General features: G+C 37.4%; 1 protein-coding gene across 2 annotated transcripts; it reads left to right on the top strand.

Moving 5' to 3' along the window:
* The first annotated feature begins 14,310 nt into the window (after positions 1–14,310).
* LOC306878015 (uncharacterized protein) lies at positions 14,311–21,820 on the top strand. Of its 2 annotated transcripts, none has more exons than XM_079430094.1 (7): positions 14,311–14,641; positions 15,667–15,978; positions 16,164–16,436; positions 16,555–16,659; positions 16,751–16,815; positions 17,289–17,363; positions 17,639–21,820. In XM_079430094.1, exons 1-7 carry the CDS (start codon positions 14,578–14,580, stop codon positions 17,723–17,725), a joined length of 981 nt encoding a protein of 326 aa, XP_079286220.1. In that variant the 5' UTR covers positions 14,311–14,577; the 3' UTR covers positions 17,726–21,820. The 2 variants fall into 2 exon arrangements, with proteins under 2 accessions (XP_079286220.1, XP_079286221.1); XM_079430095.1 differs by having other exon boundaries at positions 14,449–14,641; positions 16,164–16,424; positions 17,639–19,764.
* The last annotated feature ends 1,616 nt before the right edge of the window (positions 21,821–23,436 follow it).

The raw sequence follows: 23,436 nt of genomic DNA, 5'->3' as shown, positions 1-23,436 counted from the left end.
TAATATTCACCTTCCAGAATTCACTTCCAAAATATTCAGTCTGTTTAAAAATACGATGTATGATATTCGACAGGCAAATTTTGTTCATTTTATTTCACTTTCCAAATTCGTTGTCACAAATTCAGCAGAAAATTCAGCAGTGCACATCCAGGACCTGAAGGAATAGCAGTAGAGCACCGATGCAGGATCTCCAGCTGATGTCAGCCGCTCACCAGCAGGTGGCGCACGCAGCTGTTGATGAAGGACATATGTGGATCAAGTCATTCATTCACAAAAACTGGAGCAAGTGCTAAGTAGAAGTTTTGTAGCCTACATGTAAGAAGCTTTCTCTACCACAAAGGAGATTATAATGCTCTTTTACCCAACGCTGAAGTACAGAACTAACATTACATCTGAGGAAGATATATATTGCTTTCAGTTGCTTAGTTCCTGTAACTTTGTATCATGGCTTGTGTGACTCTGTGCTGTAACACTGGGCTTCCCCTCATGCCTCACACTCCAGGCAGGGCTTCTGCAGGGTTTTTAAGCTCAAAATCAAGACCTTTTTTAAGACCTGCACAGATAAAATTAATACCATATGAGCGGGGTAGGGCAATGTCTGTAGTACCATATTAAACTGTAAAATTACTGTAAAAAGAATAATTTACAATTCAGATACAAGTTTTCAGAAAAACTAAAAGTTTTATAAAATGATCAACTTTACATTTCAGCCTTTAAACCATTTTTAAGAAAATGGATAAGTCAAAAGTATTTATAATATTGATTTTAACAATTATTATCCATAAATTATTATATAAATTAAATAGCATGAATTAGGGGTGTGCGAAATTGGCAAAAAAATTATATCTTGATATTATGATAATGATAATTAGATGATATTTTGCTGAGTGTGTTATTGTGCTGGCATCTTAAAGATTACCACGGACAGCTGACTCCTGAATTTTTTTGATATTCTTCATATTCTGGTCAGTTCACAGCAGTGATAGAAATTAATCTTTTCCAATAAGGGGCATTCTTACCTTTAAGCCATTTTTTCTAAAAGTGTGCATCATCTTCTGAGTCAAATTGTTGCATTTGGGCTTTTACCAAGAAGATGAAATCAGTATCAACTAAATGTATCTTTGCAATGCATCTGAAGTGTTATTTATATGTGTTTACACACTGTTTAATGCAGCTCAGAGGGACATAGAATGCTAACCTGCGGTGACAAATGCATAAATCATGTTTTGATATTTGAAATTATTTTTAAAAATGAAGATACTTTAATGTGATATTAAAACCGCCAGCAGGTGGCAGCAAGTCAGTGTTAATAAGAGAGTCATTGCGATTGATCTGAATCGTTTAAAAGGTTGATTCATTCAGGAATGAATCGCTGTCATGTTGCTCAGAGACACAAAACAGTGCTGTGGCTGTGATTGGAATTAATTTTGTTGTAGAAATAGAGCAAAAACAGGAAATATGGTGTCTAAAACGCAAGTCTCTTAATATTAACTTCTTGTTTATTGAGCTGTTGTATAAAATCAATATCACATTTGTAATCATGCTGATTTTTGGAGAAAAAAAATGGCACTTTTCGTGTGATATTAACTATATGAAATGATATAAATATAGGCTATACATTTCTGCCCCCATATCTTAAATTGTGTGATCATTGTAAATGTATTTTAATAGCCTGAATCGTGCAGTGAAACTCGTCCAGCACTAGTTTAACCTGTTAACAGATTCAGTCTCTGCCAGCAAGTGTCGAGTTTGGCAGAAATACACCGGTTTTCCCGGTAAAGACAGAAAATTACACAAAACAGCGCAGCACCGGACTCTGATTTCATGAAATCATAGCCTTTTGAAGTTTAATCGTCATATTCAGCCATATCGCAATTCTGGTCTTACCTTCTCTAAGACCTCTTGAAATCATTATTAAGACTTTCTTGTACTATTTGAGACTTTTTAAGGCCCCGAGGAAACCCTGTCCAGGATTCCCCAACGACGCGTAATGCACCTCAGTCAACTAATACAGTATTAAATACACTTTACTGATGATTATGCGAACTATATTAATGAATAGTATATGGCGTCCTGGTGTGTGTCACGAATGAGAGATGTGTTAGCGGCTAAGCGGCTAACACGTCGATTAAATGTATGTATTTATATATAGATATGTATGTATAATTATACCTATATAATTGTGTATATGTTAAGCATACTAAAGACATATATTCTAGTTTATTAATATGATGGACATTGCATCAGTGTGTGTGTTTTTGTGGTTGACTACCTGGGTTTCATAAAAGAGGCTAAGAAAAGCGGGGATTAAAGTCCAAAGCCTGACAAATCGGGACTAAAGCAGTTTCAATTCAAGTTTACGCAATCTCACTAAGTCGATCCAGGTTCAGTGAGTCAGGATAATTTGATGTGCAGCTTATTCTAAATATCAATCATGGATCAAATCGATCCAGCATGACAAACAGCGAATATATCTGTATGGTTTAATGCATTTGAGACATTGTGTTTTCCTCACTGCATAACTGACACGTCACAGGTATATTTTTCATCTGTAAATGTTAGAAAGTCATGCAAATATATCCATTTTGATCCTATCAGGAGAGGATGAAGCTTACGCGAGCTAACGAGTGCTGCTGCTCGCTACACAGACGGAGCAGAATAGAATAATAGCGCAAGAATTAAGAATAAAATATACATGCTGCCTAAATATTTGTTGATGGGCATTAAATGTGACACATGTAGGATTTTAATACTACATATAAGTGTATTTTTTATGATAGCAGTAACTAAATCAAATGTAAGATGGCTAATACTGCCATAGCTCAAAAATGTGTTCCTCTTATCAGTTCAAATGTACTCTGATTTCTATTAATTATTTTCATTTTTAATTCAGTGATTTTAACTTTAAATTTAGTGTTTTAATGCTTTAAAGAGCAATTTTAGATTGTAATGTTTTAATGTTCTAATAACCATAAAAGCGGTCATAAACCCAAGAGAAAGGCTGCATGGCTAGATGGTTATGGCTAGTGACCCATACTCTGAATTTGTGCTCTGCATTTAACCCATCCAAGTGTACACACAGTAGTGAACATACACCCGGAGCAGTGGGCAGTTCCCAGGGAGCAGTTGGGGGTTCGGTGTCTTGCTCAAGGGTCTCACCTCAGTCGTGGTATTGAGGGTGGAGAGAGTGTTGGTTATTCACTCCCCCCACCTACAATCCCTGCCGGACCTGAGACTCGAACCCACGACCTTCGGGTTAAACCGGAATTTTTCAGAACAGCATGCAAGTTGATCAGAGTAGCAGTTTGTTTTATGCAAGTGTGTTATTACAGGACAAAGTTGAGCTTCAGGGGATGTTGGACAGTGGCTCCATGGTGACTACTCTGAGTGCTGATGTAGTTCTGCAACTCAGAGACGCTGGGGTGCTGGACCAGGATATCCTGAGTTCTTCAGACATCGTCTTGGTAGGTTGCGGTGGAAAACAAACTAGTCCTGATGGTGTTATCAATCTGAAGCTTGAAGTCTACGGCGTTAGTTTCAGTGTCCCTGTTTTGATTGTGAGTGGTCAAAAGGACCCAATTATACTTGGAACTAATGTCTTGAAACCCCTAATAAATCAGATGAGGCGGACAGACCATTTTTGGAAAGTGGTGAATAGACCTGACTCACAGTCTGACAATAGCCAACTTTTACGTATACTTTCATGTATAGAGAGATGGAGGGGCGATGGAGGGTACGCTGAGACTGAGGTCATCTGTGACACTGCAGCCTATGAGCGAACACCTTGTCAGGGGTCGTTTACCTCCAGGATCAGTACTGTCAGTAGGGAGCACAGTAGTCATCGAACCAAGTACTTTGTGTTTCGTGCATCTGAACGTCTTGATTGGGAGGGTTGTATCACCTTTGTGGGGCGATGTCTGCCTTCCAGTGAAGATGATCAACCCGACCAATTCAGAAATTGTGCTGAGTAAAAATGCAAAGGTAAGTGATGTGTATCCTTGCATTGCTTTGGAGGACCTTGCACAAAGCCCTGACATGATGGTTAGCCAAAATGCAGGCACGGTATGTTCTGACAGGTCGAGTGGCAGCCTAATGACGAGGACCTCTACATCTGCAGCGAGTTTGGTAGGTGACAGCAGGTTGCATGACCTGGGGCTGAGCGATCTGAATGTCAGGGATTGCGAAGTGTCTCCCTTTTGGAAGAACAAGCTCATTGACCTGGTAGAAAAATATGCGTGTTGTGTTTGGACTGTGTTTGGACAGTTTGGACTGTGGCAAAGCAAAGGGTTTTTGTCATCGAGTCAAAGTTACAGACAACAGGCCCTTTCATCTTCCATATCGCCGTTTATCTCCTGCACATTACCTGAAGTTGAAAGAGACTTTAGATGAAATGGAGAAGGAAATCATAAGAAAGTCGAGCAGTGAGCTTGCATCGCCATTGGTCTTAGTGTGGAAAACAAAATGGTGATTTAAGGATCTGCACTGATTTCTTGAGCCTTTTGTCTTATCTGGATGATTTGTTAGTTTTCGAGAAGACTCAACAGGAGAGTTTTGTTTGGAAAGATGTTCCATCTTTCGTGTGAACGTGCAGATGGTGAAGAAGTAGATGGTTTCTCAGAGCATACAGACGGTGGTGAGAAAGTGTATGTTGGGTCCACTTATTTTACTGGGTCAGTTTCTCATCCAGATTTGTCAGCAGTTGCTCAATCTGTGTACGTTCTTTATATCCTCTCTGATTACCATAATGCTGTTTAATTAAACTTCAGACACAAGATTGAACGTTCCTTAAAGATAAAATGTGTTTCTTTTCACCGAGTCAAATATGGACGACTACTTTTAATATAGGAAGTGAAGAAATAGATGTAGAAATAGTTTCAAGTTAAGTGTCACCGCACAACCTGCACATCCCATAGATTATTTGTTATTAATATTCTCAAACTATGTGTAAATATACTGTATATTTGGCACGGCAGTGGGTTATCTCGTTGAAAACGCTTGTGCTGTGTAGTACACCTGTTAACAATCATTTATATAATATGCCTATAATACATCCTTAAAAACATAATAAACATCTCAGTAGTTCAAACGCCATAATAAACTACCTTTATATAGCCCTATTAATAAATTCACATTAATTACACCCATAGGAATGTAGAACTGTTAAATATATTGAAATACATTTAGAAAATATATTTTAAAAATACATAAAACAAAGTTTAAAAATTGTTCATGATGCATACTAATGTGTACGAAAAAATATTTATACGCCTTAGTTTTTAATCAATGTTTTTTTCATTGTTATTTCTACACCACGTTTACCATTTCTAAAGCTATTATATTATATATTATATTATATTATATTATATTATATTATATTATATTTACGTAAATTCTGCGTGACTTACGTGCTTTAATGAGCGCGCGCTGAGCTGGAGCAGAGGAAGTCTCCATGGAAACGGGGCAGCAGCTCAACTGTCAAACAGCTAAATGCATCTCTCACTGCTGTTTTCACTCATTTCAGGTAAGTTTAGTCTCTAAAATTACACAAATAGTACATACAAGTGTTCCTGACACTTTTTTTCATGTAAATGACACGCTTTTGTTGAATATTTACTTTATAGAAATGGTTTAGTGTCTTGGGAAAAAGTCCGTTAGCATCTCAACCGCGAGGCTAACTATAAGAGCTAACTATAGACTTGAGCTCTTGTTTCTGAAAGTTTGGGCTTTTAATGTCATCGTATGTGTAGGCGAGCGTTTTTTATATAAAGGTTTTGCTGGCAAGTTGTCAAAGGATGAATGGAAATAAGATAATTAATTTAATCTAAAAGTATGTACTGTACAGTTAATCGGACACATCACTTACACAGAGCGTGAACATGTGCTGAAACTTAAAACAGGTTTTAATCTTTAAACACATATTAATAACACTTGTTCTGTGATTTCAGAAGTGTCAGAAAAAACCCTCTATGACACAGGAGAAGTTCCTGATTTAAACCATTTCTGAAGGGAGCTGCTGACAGAGAAATAGAAAACACAGGTGATCTGAGAAAGCTTAAATAACTTTATATGCATCTTTCACAACATATTTTGCCTTTATCACCATGCATCTGTCATTTTCTTTTGCAAAATTGTGTGTGTGTTTGCTTGTTAGTTATTTTAAAAGGGCTTTGATGTCCAAACATAAGTAACACTGTAAGAGCATTACTAAGTAAACCTAAAAATACATTCTGTTATTAAATTGTATATTCTGTAAATTATTATTTTTCTTTTCTGTATTTCACCTCTGCTATAGTTTATATATAATAAACCTGGTATTGTATAATAAATATTGTTGGCTCTGTGACAGATTGTTTCTGTTCCTAGATTCTTCCACGCTGTCGGCTGTGCTCTAGAGTTGGAGAGTATCTCCTGTCGAAGAACATCTCTAGACATTATGAACCATATGACTAGTAAGTAATACCTCAAACATACACTGCCTAAAGTTTAACGGTCAGATTTGTCATGTATTTGAAAGAAGTCTTTTATGCTCACTACTGCTGCAGTTATTTGATTAAAATACAGTAAAACAGTAATATTGTGAAATTACCATTTTTTAATAACTGTTTTCTATTTCAGTATGTTTTAAAAAGTGATCAAAGCTGAATTTTCAGCATCATTATGCCTGTCTTCAGTGTCACATGATCCTTCAGAAATCACGCTTTGCGAAAACAAGAATAAATTACATTTTACAATATATTCACATAGAAAAAAGTTATTTTAAATAATAATAATATTTCACAACATTACTGTTTTTATTTATGATCAAATAAATGCCGTTTTCTTGGTGAACATAAAGAGACTTATTTCAAAAACATTAACTGACCATAATCTTTAATAACACAAGGGGTTTGAATATTCATTCATTTATTCTAATAAAATGCCAGAAGCTCTTAAAAATATTAAGGTAAATAGTCATCTTTTCCTGTGGTGATTTGTATTGTATACCCAGAATGCAATGCACAATGACGTAGATTCCCAATCTCTATACCCAAGCTAGACACTCTCACACCGTGTCTACACTGGACGTGACAAAGGGACCATTGAAAATCATTTGAACTTTGTGTCAGTACGTCATAAATAGAACGAGGCATCAGTTTACGGTCAGGGATTTGTTGTGTTGCGCCGCATCCAGTGTAGACATCATCATATAATTATAGGTTCTATTGTATTTTGTTGCGCCGTCCGGTGTAGACATGGTGTTAGATCTCCTATTAAATATCGTTACATATGATGTATGATGCCATCAAAAATGGATAGAACGTTTCAATTTCAGAGACTGAAAATCATCAATAAACCAAAAGGTAATTATAACTTATTTGAATAATAATAATAATAAATAAAAATGCATCCGTGACTTAATATTGCTTCTTATTTTTCAGTGGGTTGAAAGTTCTCATTAAACACATTGCTTTCTTCTCATCTTTGTGCATTTTCAGATGTTGTGCAAATTTATGAATCATAATTTTTTAGCTTTATCTTGTCTTCTTTCTCTTTATTTTAGTTTGGTTTAGCTCCAACCCCAATTAAGCAGACCTGAGCAGTTGATCAAGTATCACCAGAAACTCTGCAGAATGTTGGTCCTCCATGCCCAGGACTGGACACCAGTGTTGTAAGTCATCAATCTAGAAGTCATCCTGCCTCTCTGAATTGTCATGTTAGGAGATCTCAACATTGTCTGTCAAGGTCCACTTACATGCAAAGTTTTGCTCCATCCAAGTGCAGTTCAGTTTTACTAAATATAAAGTCACAAACAGGTGAGCGTGATCAGGTGTGGACCTAAACTCTGGGTGTGAATCACTCAGGTCCCCTGCTCAGTAGTCAGTGGTTAAGGGCTGTCTCAATCACAAAATTTAGTTTGCTCCCTAAAAAAGCTGTGAAAACCAGGAAGCATCGATGCTCACTATGTTCCCTTATAGGAAGTTCTGAAGCTCAAAACTTAAAGGTGCCATAGAATGCATTTGATACAGCATTTTAAATTGTTCTCTGATATCTACACAGAAGGTATGTGGCTTAGGTAAGGGCAAAAAATCTCCAGAAACGATTTTACATGTCCATTTAGAACCCTAGGATTTCTCCCTAGAATGAAACGGTCTGTTATTGGCTTATTTGGCAGGGTCATAAATAATAATGAGCTCTGCTCTGATTGGCTGTTTCACAGTACGGCTCATCAGCAAGAAGGAAGCACAGGGAGGAAAATATATATTTAAATACTTTCTCTTGCAGTTATATCGTCGGGTAATTATACTGTATATAAAACGCGGGCATCAGGGAGTCGTTATTAATATGCGAGGCATTGAAACTGCTTTTGAACGATCCATCGATCGTGTTATAGTTTCACTTTCAAGAGACGCGATCACACAAACTATGTTTACATTATGGAGCAACAGTACTTACCACACATTTCACAAGATCAGATGCGTGTCAGTGGTGCTCAGGATCTGTAAGTCATTCGCCATCATCCTCATCTCTCCTTACTGAGAGTGAAATCTTATGTACTGTAACAGGCTACCGCTAGCAAGGAGCTAACCATGTCCCTTTAGTGGCTCGCGTTATTTGCTTTCTGTGCCTTTCTGAATACAGACACCAACCCATCCTTGCACTTCACACCCCCTGCACGGCCTGGAACATAACATTTATTGTGTTATTTTCGCTGTTGTCCGCGCTTGTTTATTTACAATACCTGCAGAGCTTCTGATGGTTCGGCCGGCTTAGAACAAGTGCGGGTTTATGCAAATGTTGGGGGCGTAGTGATCCTGACTGTTGCATCACAGTCGGTGTTATGTTCTGATTCGCGTGTTTTTCAGAGGTCTTTTTTAATCACGAGATTTACATATGAAGGAGAAAACTATGGTGTTTGAGGCTCACTGTATGTCATTTCCATGTACAGAACTGTTATTATTTAAATATGCCAGGGTAAAGACAGTTTTTCATTCTATGGCACCTTTAAGACATAATTCGCTACAAAATGACACGTGATAGATTTTAAAACACAAACCAATATTATATTTCAGCATAAACATACATCACTAGACAGGTAATGTCTAATCTAGCAAATATTTATTTATGACTGAAATCTTGCACATACATGTAACAAAGTATTTATCATAATGTGCTGAAAATAGCATAAAAAATATATCAGTTTTACTGTTGTGCATAAATGTCAGTAGTGATGTTGTACAATGAGGACGAAAATAGTCACCAGTGTAGTGAGCCACTGTCCTTACCAGTGCCTGAATTTGTGTGCACAATATATTCATTTACAACCTAGCGAACTATGAAGCTTATTGAGATTCACCCGCTGAGTACACTTTAATTTGTACAGAGATATGCAATATTTGACTCATATTCAGGGACGCTATTATCTTTTTTCCCCTTTTGTTTGTGTGTCAATCACAGCTAAATAAAACCAAAGGCCATTCAGCCACAGGTCACTGCATCTTAAGTGTAAGTTATTATTTTTTTTTGAATGTCAAACACATTCTCAGTATTTGTATTTGGTTTGGTTTTTATAACCATTTTAGAGTCACTGTTTTGGTGCGGTTCTTATGTACTATCCTTGTAACATTTCAGCAGCTGACTTTTTTTTTTGTACTTGCATAGTAATTTTAATTGTACCACATTTGCAATGCATATATAGCAGGGCTCCAGACTAACTTTTGAGAGCAGTGGCACCAGCACCACTCAGTTCTACAGATGGTGGCGCCAGAAGCAGATTTGGTAGCGCTTGGGGTGGTGTGTGGGCGATATTAAAAATAAAGATAATTAAATCATGAAATTATTATAGTTTTGCATTAATAAGTGGAGTTACTAGTAATATTACACATTAAAGCACTGAGCTTGAGTTAGGAAGCACAACATTTTTTATACTTTTAAAATACTTTTATTAACAGCAGTAACGTGCAAAATGTAAGTTTTATATAGAAAATTAACATTCTACGCTTATTAAATGTACCATTATTCTTCTGTATTATTATATGGAACTGACCAACAACTTCAGTGATTATGAAAGGAGCTCTCTTGCTTTGTGTGATTCAGTCAGAGAAGTTTGTTGTTCAAGGCACTTTGTGACAAAGGCAACCTTATTCATTCTGCAGCAAATTCAAGTGCTTCTCACAGGATCTCTGAGCACTGTACAGTAACACGAAATCAACACTGCTTCCTGAGTAAACCTGTTCTGAGCTCGGAGAAGTTTGTTTGCTCTGCGCTGATCCGAGCTGATAAACGGTCCGCGCTGCACAGCTCAAACGAGTAGCGCGGTTTCACTAGCTTGCTGTTTGATGTTTCTCATATGCAACAGAAATACCAGCGCTTATGAGGTGGGGCAATGTGGTGGTCGTGCTAGTGCTCACAACATTTACTCGCACCGGCAGAAAAATTGGTCACAAAACAGTCTGAAGCCCTGTATAGGAAGTGACAAAGCCCTGCTAGAAAACTGTTCTTATCCTGTAAATCCTCACTCTTTTGTGCCCTGAGGTGGAAATGCCCTAACAGTAGGGAAAACTCAAGTGTATACTTTACATTTTGGACAACCATTGTTTTTTTTAATTATTTTTACATTTGGGTTATTGTTTTCTTTCTCACTTTAGATGCTGGTGAAAAAAACGCCAGGCTAAAGCATTCAAAGTGGAAACTTCTATTTAAATTCTTCATCTTGGTCAATCTTTTAATCTTTGGTAGTGAATCGCACTGACTCTCATGAGAAGTGAATCACAGTTTTAAGGCATGTGATTGGCTGCTCATTACTGATGTCACACTTTCATGTGCAGGCGCTTCATTAACTCAGGATCAAGCCTGAGTTGACAGAGAAAGTTGATGATCAGCTTCATGGTACCAACAAAGCTGGATTGAACTGGTTTGGTTTTGTCAACTCAAAACTAATCCTGTAACCCTGAGTTTGTTCAGCCACCATCATGGTACAGGCCCCAGTTGTTTAACCTCAATTTATGAACTGATGTGAATGTTTTGTGTGCACAAAAAACATTGCATTTTTATTTACAAAATAAAATTTTGTATTTTGAGTTTTCCAATAATTTAAAAGCCATAAGAACAATTACTTTGTGGAAGGACTTGGCACTTCCTTTGGACTGAAAAACTGAATGTCGCCGAGCGGTTGTTGGACTGTTGTGTTTGACAATGACAGTTGTTATTGTTTTTTTGTTGTTGTTTGTTTTTTTTCAAGCATTCAATAAAAAAAAAACGTTTTGCCACGACGTAACTTTGGTCACCAGATTACGTTGCAGTTATGTATTAGTGTTAGCTGCTTAATAAGTTATTAGTCACAGTATGCATGTCACACATAGGTGAGAGGTTAAACTCACAGCTCAATCAGAGTCTCTAGAGAGGAGAGGTACCATCATCTGATCTTAAACTGGTTTATAGGCTTCATGTCATGTTTAAATGATCAACTGTGGAAAAATATTCCATGTAATGTTATATTTGACTATTAGTTTGAGTTATCAATCGGTTAAATTAAGTGTATTTGAGTGAATAGTATATTGTGTGAAATGGCGTCCTGTGCGTCACGAGTGAGAGATGTGTTAGCGGCTAACATTTAGATTAAATGTATGTATTTATATATAGATATGTATGTATAATTATACCTATATAATTGTGTAGTTAATTAGTAAACCGCAAATTAACCTTGGGTTTGTTACTTCAAATAATCATATACAAAGAGGTATTAAGATAATATATTTTTGTGGTTATAAAAACAAACCTAAGCCAACAACAGTCTTTAAAATGCCTTATGCATTATATAAAAACAATGAGGCAACCCTGCTGAAAAAACAATAGAGCCATCACAGAAAATTCTAACACATCACAAATACCATTACAAACCATCAACTTTTAACCATAAAAAAAATGGTTTTCTGTAATGTGTTTTGGGTCATATTCCATTAGGATTTATTGATTTTAAAAAGCCATCAATAGAAGGAAAGCAGTGGAGACCAACAGGGTCCATTATGTTTCCATTAAAACCAGTACAAGACCCATTATAAGCATTACATGTTATTACAAATGCCCGTAAAGGGCGCCAAAGGTCTGGTAATTGCTGCTGTTATACTTACAGGACGATCATATCTTTATTTAATGTGCTATTGACCAAACATTTAATTCAAATATCCACTTATTCTTTCATTTTTGGCTGCCTTTTTGTTATAGATGACACAGCCTCTATAATTTCTTCAGCAAAAACCATGTGGACATCACAACCCTTACAAAAATGAACCATGGTTTTATCGTAAAACTGCGTAGTAATTTTCTTTTGCATGATTTCTGAATGCTTGAGACCATAAAATCAATGTAGTTTTTTTACTTTAATATTTGAGGGAGGGGGGCACAACAATACAATCCTGCTTAGGGCACCCATTGGCCAGCAGCGGCCCTGTAGACGTCTATTTGACATCTAAAAGGAAACGTCCTATAGACGTATTGCAGATGAGCAAACACCCTAAATAGGTCTTGCAGATGTAAATGCAAACATCAGACAGACGTCTCCGAGATGTACGTGTGCTATCAGGGATGTTGGTTTTCTATTAAAGATATTTTTAAATGTAATTTATTTCTGTGATCAAAGCTGAATTTTGCTGTCTAATTATTATCAGTAATTATGTCATCAATTAAGCTATTACTAATGGTTTTCATTACTATCAATACTGAAAACTGTTTTCACTTATATTTTTGTGGAAACTGATGCTTCAACTTTTTCATGATTATTTGATGAATACAAAGTTAAAGAACTGCATTTATTTGAAATGGTACTGAGTGGTAATGTATCACATTTTCCATAAAAAAAATGAAGCAGCACAACTGTTTTCAACGTTGATAATTGTTAGATTATATTACACTCGCTGCCATATATTTCTGTGAGTTTGCCTATCTGTGTTTCCTCTCTTCATTTTTATTTTCCTGATGAAGGTTGTTGAGCTCAGTCTGCAAGAATAACAGGATGCATCTGGAGAGAAGTTATGCTTCTCCTAAAACTTTCTGCTAATATTTCATTCTATGTGACAAGTTTTTGTCTTGTATGACACGCATATGTAATGTTCACCCTATTGGATAATCCACGGCGCCTCCCCCTTACAATGAGGCCTACATAATCTAATGTAGGAGACAATAAACTTTGAAGAAGTTTGTGAACAGACAATTGTGTTCATAACTCTTTCCATGGCCCATGCAAGTGTAACTGGTTCTACTTCGCCTCGCTCCGAGCGGGATTCGAATCGCGGTCTCCGGCGGGCCGGGCGCTCTAACGAGGAGGCTAAAGGTCACGGCCTCTAGCGTCAGTCGCTAGAGCGCCACTTCTTTGAGATCAAGGGAGTGAGGTTTACACGCACCAGCACACTTGCCTGCGTCTGTTACACAAGGACTGAGTATAATCAGATGGCATCGAAAGATAAAGAGCGAAGACATTATTAACAATAATACTCATAAATGTTTCTTGAGCAGAAAATCAGTATATTAGATTGATTTCTAAAGGACCAATAGATAGGCACCATAAAAACAGTCCACATTCTGCACTACAATCAAAGTCTTTTAAGCAGAGCATTATGTCATATGGGCTGATATTATGGTAGTTAGTGATATTAAACTGTCCCTCTAACAAAGATGTGTAAATGATTTCCTATTTGTCATATAAACCAGAAATGACTAATTATAATATAAAAGCCAGTCATAATAAATAAAAACATTAGATAGCTTTTTATTTCTGAATTGTGTTATATGTTAGCCGGTGGGTTTATGGTGTGGTGCGTTGGGCCGTACTCTTCTGCTGACCCACTGACTAATACTTTCCATTAGAACTAAAACTCCTGTCTATGTGAGTTTCACTTCCTCTGGTGGACTTGGTGTCGTTGCATTGCAATGTCCTACACTGTCTAAAAAACTGATCTGATGTGCAGTCGAATCATTAAAGTGTGCCTTTGCACGTGCCAATTGAATACATGTACTTTTTTACGCCTTCTCGTTTGGATGTGAGATGGTGAGAAAGTCTCTTTGCACTGGCACCCAGTTACAGTGTGGTTACATGAGTCTGGTTACATTGTGGTCACCATAAGCAAATAATATTATTCTTTCACAGCTCCATCTGCAAAATGAAGCGTACTGTTTCAACTCTGACACGTCAGGACCTTTAACAAAGAGAGTCTGTTTTCTAAGTAAAACGTCCTTATTCCTCTAGGATTTCACTTCACTTTCACTCCCTGATGAGCTGCCAGTACTTCTGGTCGTTTATGGTACTGTGCTTGTAAATGCTGAACCTTCACTTCCCGCACACTACAGTGTTGGTGGCACTAGATCCTAGTGGTGGGAGGTGCAAACTAATTTAGAAACGAGAAAGCCCCTAAACCTCAAGCACAGCTTTCAGAAGGCGCTTCTTAAAGGTCTCTTCACCAAAGCTCTTTTGTGTGTTGTTATTTTTGCAGATATGCACAAACTGAGAGACGCAGAGCAGTCGGTGTGAGGAAGTCTGTTTTTCTCTCTTCTATTTCTCTTTATCTTCTTCACGGATGCCTCAGTCTGTCGTCTAAACTTCTGGACATGAACGTCTTTCAAGAGTCCTGCTGCTCCATTTTAGGAGTTCTCCTGGTTTTCCTTCTCCAAGGTGAGTGACTTGAGAAAGGAGGTTTTATCCGACAGGTTGTAAGACGCTTATGTATGAATGAATGGGGAATGAATGTAGATCTGGAAAACTGCTCTTGCTTCCATATATGTAATGCTAATATATACAATGCTCTTGGTTCCATGTGGCATAGTAAATGAAATTAACTATGTTCGCTTAATAAATACAAAATTAAATATAGTGCATGCTTTTAGCTGTATTTTTAGCTTACGTTTTGAGGTAAATGTTCATGCATGTTAAGGTAATATCAGTGTTTCATCTGAGAAAAGGACGTTCAACTCAGGAAACTTCAAGCCTTATCTTTAGAGAATGTGGCTAGTTGTAATAGGCCGTTTTTCTGTTGCAACCAGCATTACAATGTGAAATCAGGTTAACTGGGACATTTGTCTAGTCATCTCAATTGCAAAAAGTGTCCCAATTTACCTTAATTCACCATAATCAAAAACATATGGTTTATTGTTGACTTGCCGTTCAGTATTACTTCACCAAAATGGCAAACACGTGTAATACTTGCAAAAAGACATGCAACTGTTGAAGGAGAGTAAATAAGTGGATATGAGAAAATAAAATGATGAAAATAAACACATGAAGAAATCGCAGAGTGAAGGGTAGAAGTGCTGCTGTGAAACACTTCCTTACAGTGGGCTCAATTGACCAAATACAGACACCGATTAGGAGTCACTGTGCACTGCAAATTTACTTTATAAACAACACCAAAGACCAAGTGCATCCAGATCATCCAGATCTGGTGGAAATGATGTTATTTTTCATGCTGATGGTGCTGTGGAGCCGTCCTCATGAAGACAGAGAGGTGATGATAGCATAAACTCAAACTCTGTGAGCTGCTTTTGATGGTTTATTGTCAACTTTCGGTTCCTTTTTTTCTCATGGGTTTTGTTAATGTTGTTGTCAAACTGATATTTAATGAAGTATGTCAATGGACAAATTTTATTTAATGTTAAATGTGAAAAATAAGTGAATTTGTGACAGTTTGTTCTGTATTGTAGGGTCGTGTGTTGATCCAGATGGAGATGTTGTGCACAAAGCTGTTGGAGACTCGCTGGAATTAACTGCTGATTATCCAAAAAATAAACTTGAAGTGCAGTGGAAATATAATGGGACTATTCTTGCTGAATATCAAAATAATAATTTCAAAAAGGTTCAACCTGAATTATTTGACGAAAGGTTAAAGATGAATGAAGACAATATTAGCGTAACAGTATCAGACCTTAAACTCCAGGATTCTGGAAGCTTCTCTATTGTCGCAGAAGGAAAATCTGGACAATACAAAACAACATTCATTGTGCTACGTGTTCATGGTGAGTTTAATTGTTTGATATTTTTCCTGTCAATGCTGTTTAAGATGCAAGTTTTATGATGCAATTCTAAAACAACACATTAAGAACTGATGCCGAATACATTCAGGGTCAATAAACTAAAATTAAATAGTTCCTTTATGAAGAAATACGTATGCTAATATAATTCTGATACTATTCTCCTACAGATCTCATCAGAGATGTTCAGATTGAGTACAATGTTTCCTGGCTGCAATCAAAAAACATCTGCAGATTTCATCTCTGGTGTCAGGCGTCCGGTGATCAGAATCCCTCCTACAGCTGGACCGGTCATCAGAGCCAGACTCTAGGATCTCACCTGAATATCAGCCTCGGTCCCGCAGAAAACACCACACTCACCTGCACAGCCGACAACACCTTCAGCGCCAAGAATATGACTAAGACTGTAGTGTGCATAAAATACACTTCAAGTATGCCATCGGGTATAGTGCTGCAATAAAATATTGAATTTCTTAAATTCTCTAATGATTAAGAAATCATATAGCCTCCTGAAATCTATAAAGAGCACTAATAAATGTTCACCTTGGTGCAAACATGCAGGTTTTCCTCGGGAGTATTTGCTGATCGCTGTAGGCGTCGGTATCGTCGCTGTCGTAATATTCAGTGGAGCGCTCGCCGTGTGCTGCAGGTGGAGGAACAATAAAGGTGAGTTAAACAAGTGTGCATATGCACAAACAGTGCAGGACTTATACAGCTTTTCAACCACAATCTCACGACTGTTTTCACACACTTTCAGGACAAGGAGAAAGTGAGGCTGGCATTACAGTCTATGAAGACGTGAACACTGATGCCACTGCAAAGGTGAGAGGCTCATTTCTGGCTATATATTTGCTTTTTAAGCTTCCTGTGGTTCTAGATTTCAGATCATTTTTCTAAGCTCTCATTAAAAGATTATTGGAGTAAACTACTTCAAAATTTCAAATTTAATGCCATGTGCAAAGTGTTACTTGCTGTTTCTTTTTAATTATTTGTGAAATTTACCAGCAATTTCTGAGCAAAAAATAAATAAATTGGTGATCAAACAATTTTTACTCAGAAAGTGCTAGTTAATTTCACAAATAATTGAATTATACATAAAATGTTGAGGTAGTGAGACTGCAACAGTATTTTCTTGTAACACACACTCCAATAATCTCTTCTTTTTTTTTGCAAGAAAATTGTACGCCTCTACTTCCTAGACACATCTGAACTTTATTTTAGATGCATATAAACCTCATTTGTGGCATAGAAATGCTGATAAACTTCTAGCTAAGCAGATTTAATCTATATTACAGAAACGCTCTGAAAGTGTTGTAAATGGGATGTCCATTTATGAGACGGTAGATGACACAAAACTCTCACAAAACTTGGTGAGTGAACTTGCATGCATACATCATTACTGCTGTCATCCATTTGATTGCTTATAAATTACACTCATAGCATGTATTTACTAACAAAATCATAATTATTGCACATAGCATAGTAGTCTAAATGAATGTGGCAATATGGCACAGTCAGCTTACGACATACAGTGAATCAGTGAGACTGAGAACAGTTTTGGTGCATATTTGGAGAAGTTGGTGGCTCTGTTGCGAAGCGTTTCTCTGGAATCTGTTGTAACGTCACACATTTACTCCCCCTGCAGCCTCAAACACTGTATGACAAAATCAGCTTTCAGCGTCACCCTGCGGTCAGCCCCAGCACTTCCTCCCCTTACCAGGATGTCCTGTGAGTGAGGCACAGACAGACGCTTCATGTAACGTTTGGTCTTCTCATTTCTGGATCGGGGTAACCAGCCTCCCATATGCATTATTAGCTTCATCGGTTGACCTTTGAACTCCTGCATTAAATGTGTTGTGTATTAAATATATAGTTGAAACACTTATTTATCAAGTGAGCAGAATTCACAATGCAACACAATATTACATTACACACACTATCATTCAAAAGTTTGTGATATTTTGCCTGGTTTCATGTTCCTGTCATGTGTTCCTTGCCCCTCATGTGATCATGTCATGTGCTACTCTTGTCTGTAGGTGTGTTGAAGCGGCGCTGCGCAGAATGATCAGTGTATGATATCAAAGCGCTGCGAGAGTGATTGAAAGCGTAGGATCCGGCGGTTCTCTTATCGCTCTCGTGGTACTGTGATGGCATACACTGATCATTCTGCGCAGCGCTGCATCAAGTCGAACACACCTTGTGTGTCATGTTGTGATTGGTTGTCTTAGTCATGTGCCTTGTTTCCCATTGGTTGGTTTGTGTCACGTGACCCTTATTGTTTGGTATTTATAGCCCTCATGTTGCCAATAGGTCATTCGACTTAACCCAGTTCGATCAAATTCTGACTTGAAGCAGTGCATGCCGGTTAGAAACTTGGGTAACACTTTCTATGAAGCCCTTATTTATAATACATTATAAAGGTATTCTTAAGGCATTATAATGAATGCATAATGCATTATAAATAACTTTATAATATGTTGTATCATCTCACGAATATTCATTAGAGCAGTTTTAATGTATTATAATAGTTAGTTATTTGTGGTTATAGCTTTTAAGAGTATGATGATTTATAACACACAGTGAACACAATCCATCAGCTTAAGTTTCAGTGGATTATATTTCTCATAGTTATACCCCCGGTTTCACAGACAAGGCTTAAAGGGAACCTATTATGCTCCTTTTTACAAGATGCAAAATAAGTCTCTGACATCCCAGAGTGTGTATGTGAAGTTTTAGCTCAAAATACCCAACAGATATTTTTTATAGCTTGTTAAAATTGCCACTTTTAGGGTATGAGCCTAAACGCTCTGATACTGAGTATGTTGCTTTAAATGCAAATGAGCTGGTGCTCCCGGAGAAGAGGGCGGAGCTTCAAGAGCTCACGCTCCCAGTGCTAGCCTTTGCATATAAACATTCCACTATTAATACAAGCTGGTTATCTTTACAGAAAACATACTCGGTTTCAAAGTCTGATTGTACTGTGCATAATAAATAAGCGTTTATGAATTACACAGACGGGAGCACGGCGGGATAAAAATAACAACATAGCTGGTCTCATGGTGCATGGCATGCTATCACAAACTTTATAAGTCCCACTCGTGATTATGAGATCAACAAACTCAAGCGATCGACTCACATTGCTTTCATATGCAACTTTTCACCACCACATTCCTATTCACGATCATTCATGAAGACAGCACCAGTGAAAACAGACAGAGACAATGCATTAGCCTTAAGGCCTTTCCACACTGAGCGTGAAAAAGCCAAACAAATTTCACACGCGATGACACGCTGGAATAAAACAGCAGCTTCCTATGGATGCTTCAACATAGACCGCGAACATTCACGCACCGAAAATACGAATGTTTTTTTTTTCGTCCAGTCCGACGAATCGTTTAAGTTTCGCAAAGCGAAAACACAGGCCGTCCAATAAGATTTGAGTTAAGATCACGTGACCGGAGACGCTGCTGTTACACAAAAGGGTGAGAATGGTGGCGTTGTTTCGACAACCAGTGCAAACAAACAACGAAGAAGAGTATCCTGGATAAGAGAGTGGATGCTGAGTTCTTGATATCGTTGGTATTTGAGAACAGATTTACGCGTACACTCTCTAGATCTTCCGTATTAAATAACAAATAGAGTGAAACATTTTTCTACACATGAAATATGAAAGCAAATAGATATGATTGACAATATATTGTTTTATATGTTTGATATATGTTTTGTATGCACCTTATTTTATTTTTTATAGCAATAAAGGATGTTTATGACAAATATTAGCAGTGTAGTGTTATTAAACATACAAAGAGTGCACGTGTCTGCTTATTATTATAGAATCAAAATCAACTATAAATCACAATCGGAAGTCATTACAAGCACTCGATGATGGTTTAAAGCAAATAAATTAAATACATTTTCAAGTGTAGCTTGATGCTAATGGTACTTCTAATTATATTTTAGGATGTAGCTTATTCTTGTAAGAATTATAGATAGCTTGTGTTTCTGGTGTAGAATCAAACTTTGTTTATCTTAATTTAGATGTTAAATCCATCTACGTGATACATATCTGAGGAAAAATACATAGTTGGTCAGCGCCACCTAGTGTGCAGGCATGATATAGCAGAAGGTGAACATTCGTATCGCGCTCGGTGTGGAAAGGCCTTTACAGAGTGCCAAGAAGCTCTTTCAGAAAGGCAATTTGGAAAACAAACGCGTGATACTTACTTTGTCTGGAGCTGACGTTCGCGCATGAAGCGTTGGTATTGATCCCTACACGTTTCGGAGACTTTACCAATTTTTTTCCAGGACATTTCCTTATACAATGAAACTTAACCACAGGTTCCTCAGGCTCAGATGGAGGGAGTCGATGGAGACTCCTGTGTTTGTTAGTGCATCCCAAAAACACTGGAAAAGCCTCTTTGGCTTTTGTCTATGCTTATAGGGCAGCATCACAGATGGGTGGGACTTTTTCCCCTCGGTGACGTGAACAGAGGGAGAATCTGAAACGGCTCATCCTGAGAGACTGTTTATAAGTTTTTTAGATTATAATAAAATGAGTGGGTGGATTTTTACCATTATAGGCTGGTTGTTTTCACACACTGCGGCCACACAACTGTGTTCAAACACCTTATAAAAGTGATTTTTGCATTATAGGTCCCCTTTAGGCCTAGACCTAGACTAAAATGTAAATCAGCTGTTTTAACTGAAATAAACTTGCACTGACTGTTTAAAATACTTAATAAAATATATCAGTTTATTTGTTTTGTCTCAAGATGCACACCTGTAATGATTTTTTTTCCACTTAAATCACTTAAATGTCCTAATTGAACTATGGTCTAATCCTGGCTTAGTCTAAAGCCTGTCTGTGAAACTGGGCCATAATGTATTATAAGTTTCATATCTTGCCACGTTACTTATGTCACTTTACTTAAAGCAGACAAAGACCACTTATAAGTAATAATATATATATTTTTTCTCAAACAGCCATAAGATCAGATATCATATCAGATGAATATGTAATGCGACACATTTGCTTTGAACATTTCTATTTTATTTTATATATCAGTTGATTATTTTGATGGCACTCTTTAGACAGCTGATTGTTGATAAGTAACTCTGCAACTACATGTCAACTAGCAGTCATGAGAGTATTAGTTTTCAAATCCAATAATGGCCACAAAACATTTTTAGAACATTCAAAGCTTTTTTACAGCAGTAGCAAAGTTATATTGAGTCACGTTTATCAACAACACTGAAAAAAGCATACTTTATACAATTATATTGAACTTCATTCTTGAACAGATGGCGCTGTGTTAAGCAGTATATAAAAGGTGTTTCTATTGCTCATGAAAATGTATTTGACAAATATTGCATTTTATTCACTTCATCTGTGATAGCGTATGCAAACACCGCGTTAGCTTCACTAACGGGAGCAGAAAGTGTCCGACTTGACAGCTCCATTTTCAACTGCAAGCGGCTGCTACTTTCATTGATTGCCATCTGTGGCCGTGGTTCAAGTCGAAGGCAACTTGTGTGTCGTTGTGATTGGTTGTCTTAGTCATGCGTCTTGTTTCCCATTGGTTGGTTTGTGTCATGTGACTTCATAGCCCTCATGTTGCCATTGTCTCTTGTCGAGTATTATCTGTGTAACCTGCTGTTGGTGAGTTGTGTTTCTGTTCATGCAAAGTCAAGTCAAGTTTGTGTAGTCAAGTCTTTGTTTGTTTGGATTTTGGATATCATTTTATTAAATAGAGCTGCACTTGGGTTCTTACGACTGATTGTTACATTAATGCATCCTTGCTGAATAAAAGTATCTTACAGTTTCTTTAAAAATCATTGTTGAATCCAAACTTTTGAATGGTAATGTATGTATTTTTCTACACACTTTTCTGTATGCTTAAAATTGCATAGTTTCACATACTGATATGCATTAAATTCAAAAGTAAAGCAATAATATTGAGACCAAAGATGCAACAGTTTAGCGATGAAATCATCTAACCTCAAGACGTCTGTGTGAATGACTCTGACATGACTGAAGTATTTAAGTGAAGACGTTTTTGAAGTTGTTTTTTTCTTCTTAATAACATCATACATCATTCCATCACACTCTACAGATGTCTGTTCTACATATCTAGTGAATCTGTAACATAACAAGAATAAACATGTATAGTTTCTGCATGTTTTTATGGTATTTAAACATGTTTAGTATGTTCACAGCTGGAATATTGTGATTGATCCAGTTAAATCTGTCTTGTGACCTCAGTTTGTCATGTAGGCTGATTCTGTCTGTGTAGGAGTATATAGATAGCCTTTTGAGTCAGTCAGCTGCTCTCAGACTCCAGAATGCTGATACATTCTGAATCACTTCCCCTCTTTATATTTACACCACTGACAGGCATTTACCAACTGCTCACTTAATATCTCAAAATAATACCAGTTTCCATCAGCACCATTATTTCTCTTTCACAACTCCTTGCTATCCATCCGAGATGACTAATACATAGGGGTGTAACGATATCACAAACCGAACCGAAAGGTCGCAATACACCACCCACGATACGAATCGCGGTACTCTCACTCCCCCTGCTGCACATTATTGAGGTTAATGGCACTTATCTCTAACTAACCAGAGCCGACACCAGGGCACCACCATCGTGGGGGCATTTAAATTTCTAGGGGGGGGGCACAAATCACGTTGTGGGGGGATTTCACACTCTGTGTTTCATCGGGGTGGTGGTGGGGGGGGTCGATTGCACAGAGCGTGCAATCTGTGATTGTGTGCAGTTGCTGACGCTCGCTAAAGTGTGTAATCGCTTTCTTATGTGCGCTGTTTTATCGGTACTTTCGCTTTCAAAATCGATCACGTTCAGCAAGGAGGGGGGAGGATGGAAAGTGGGGGGGGGCACACAGTAACTCGTTTGGCGCCGGCCCTGTAACTAACTATTAATTAAAAAAAAAATTATTTGCTTACATTTGATTAAATTGTATTAGTAACGACTAATAAGAGCTTTTAAAATTTTGTTCTAAATATTATATTCTAAAGTCACTGTTTTCCAAGTGCATGTCATTTCATGTGACTTGGGAGTGAGCGTCTCAGTCGGTTGCTAGTGTATGCAGGATGGCTGCTTCACGTAGTACTCCTCCGGACACATTTAAGTCTCCTGTGTGGGAACACTTTGGTTTTCCAGTGGAGTACAGGAACGGAATTCGTGTCGTAGACAAAGCGCACACAATCTGACGTAACTGTTTCACAAAACTCTCTTATACGACAGGAAACGCACTTCGGTTTGGAACGACCCTTCAATGATTGTTTTCACTCTGAATTGCCATTCGGAGGGCGATATATCCCGTTTGGAACAAACCGAACGTCTACTTTTGGCCAAGTTATTGTTTATTTTATTTTTTATTTTTTCTAGAAAGATTTTTCATCAGCTGAATAATAGA

The sequence above is a fragment of the Barbus barbus genome, assembly GCF_936440315.1.
Source record: "Barbus barbus genome assembly, chromosome: 2".
NCBI lineage: Eukaryota > Metazoa > Chordata > Actinopteri > Cypriniformes > Cyprinidae > Barbus > Barbus barbus.
Note: the sequence above shows the minus strand (reverse complement) of the source record. Positions and strands in the feature narration are given on the sequence as shown.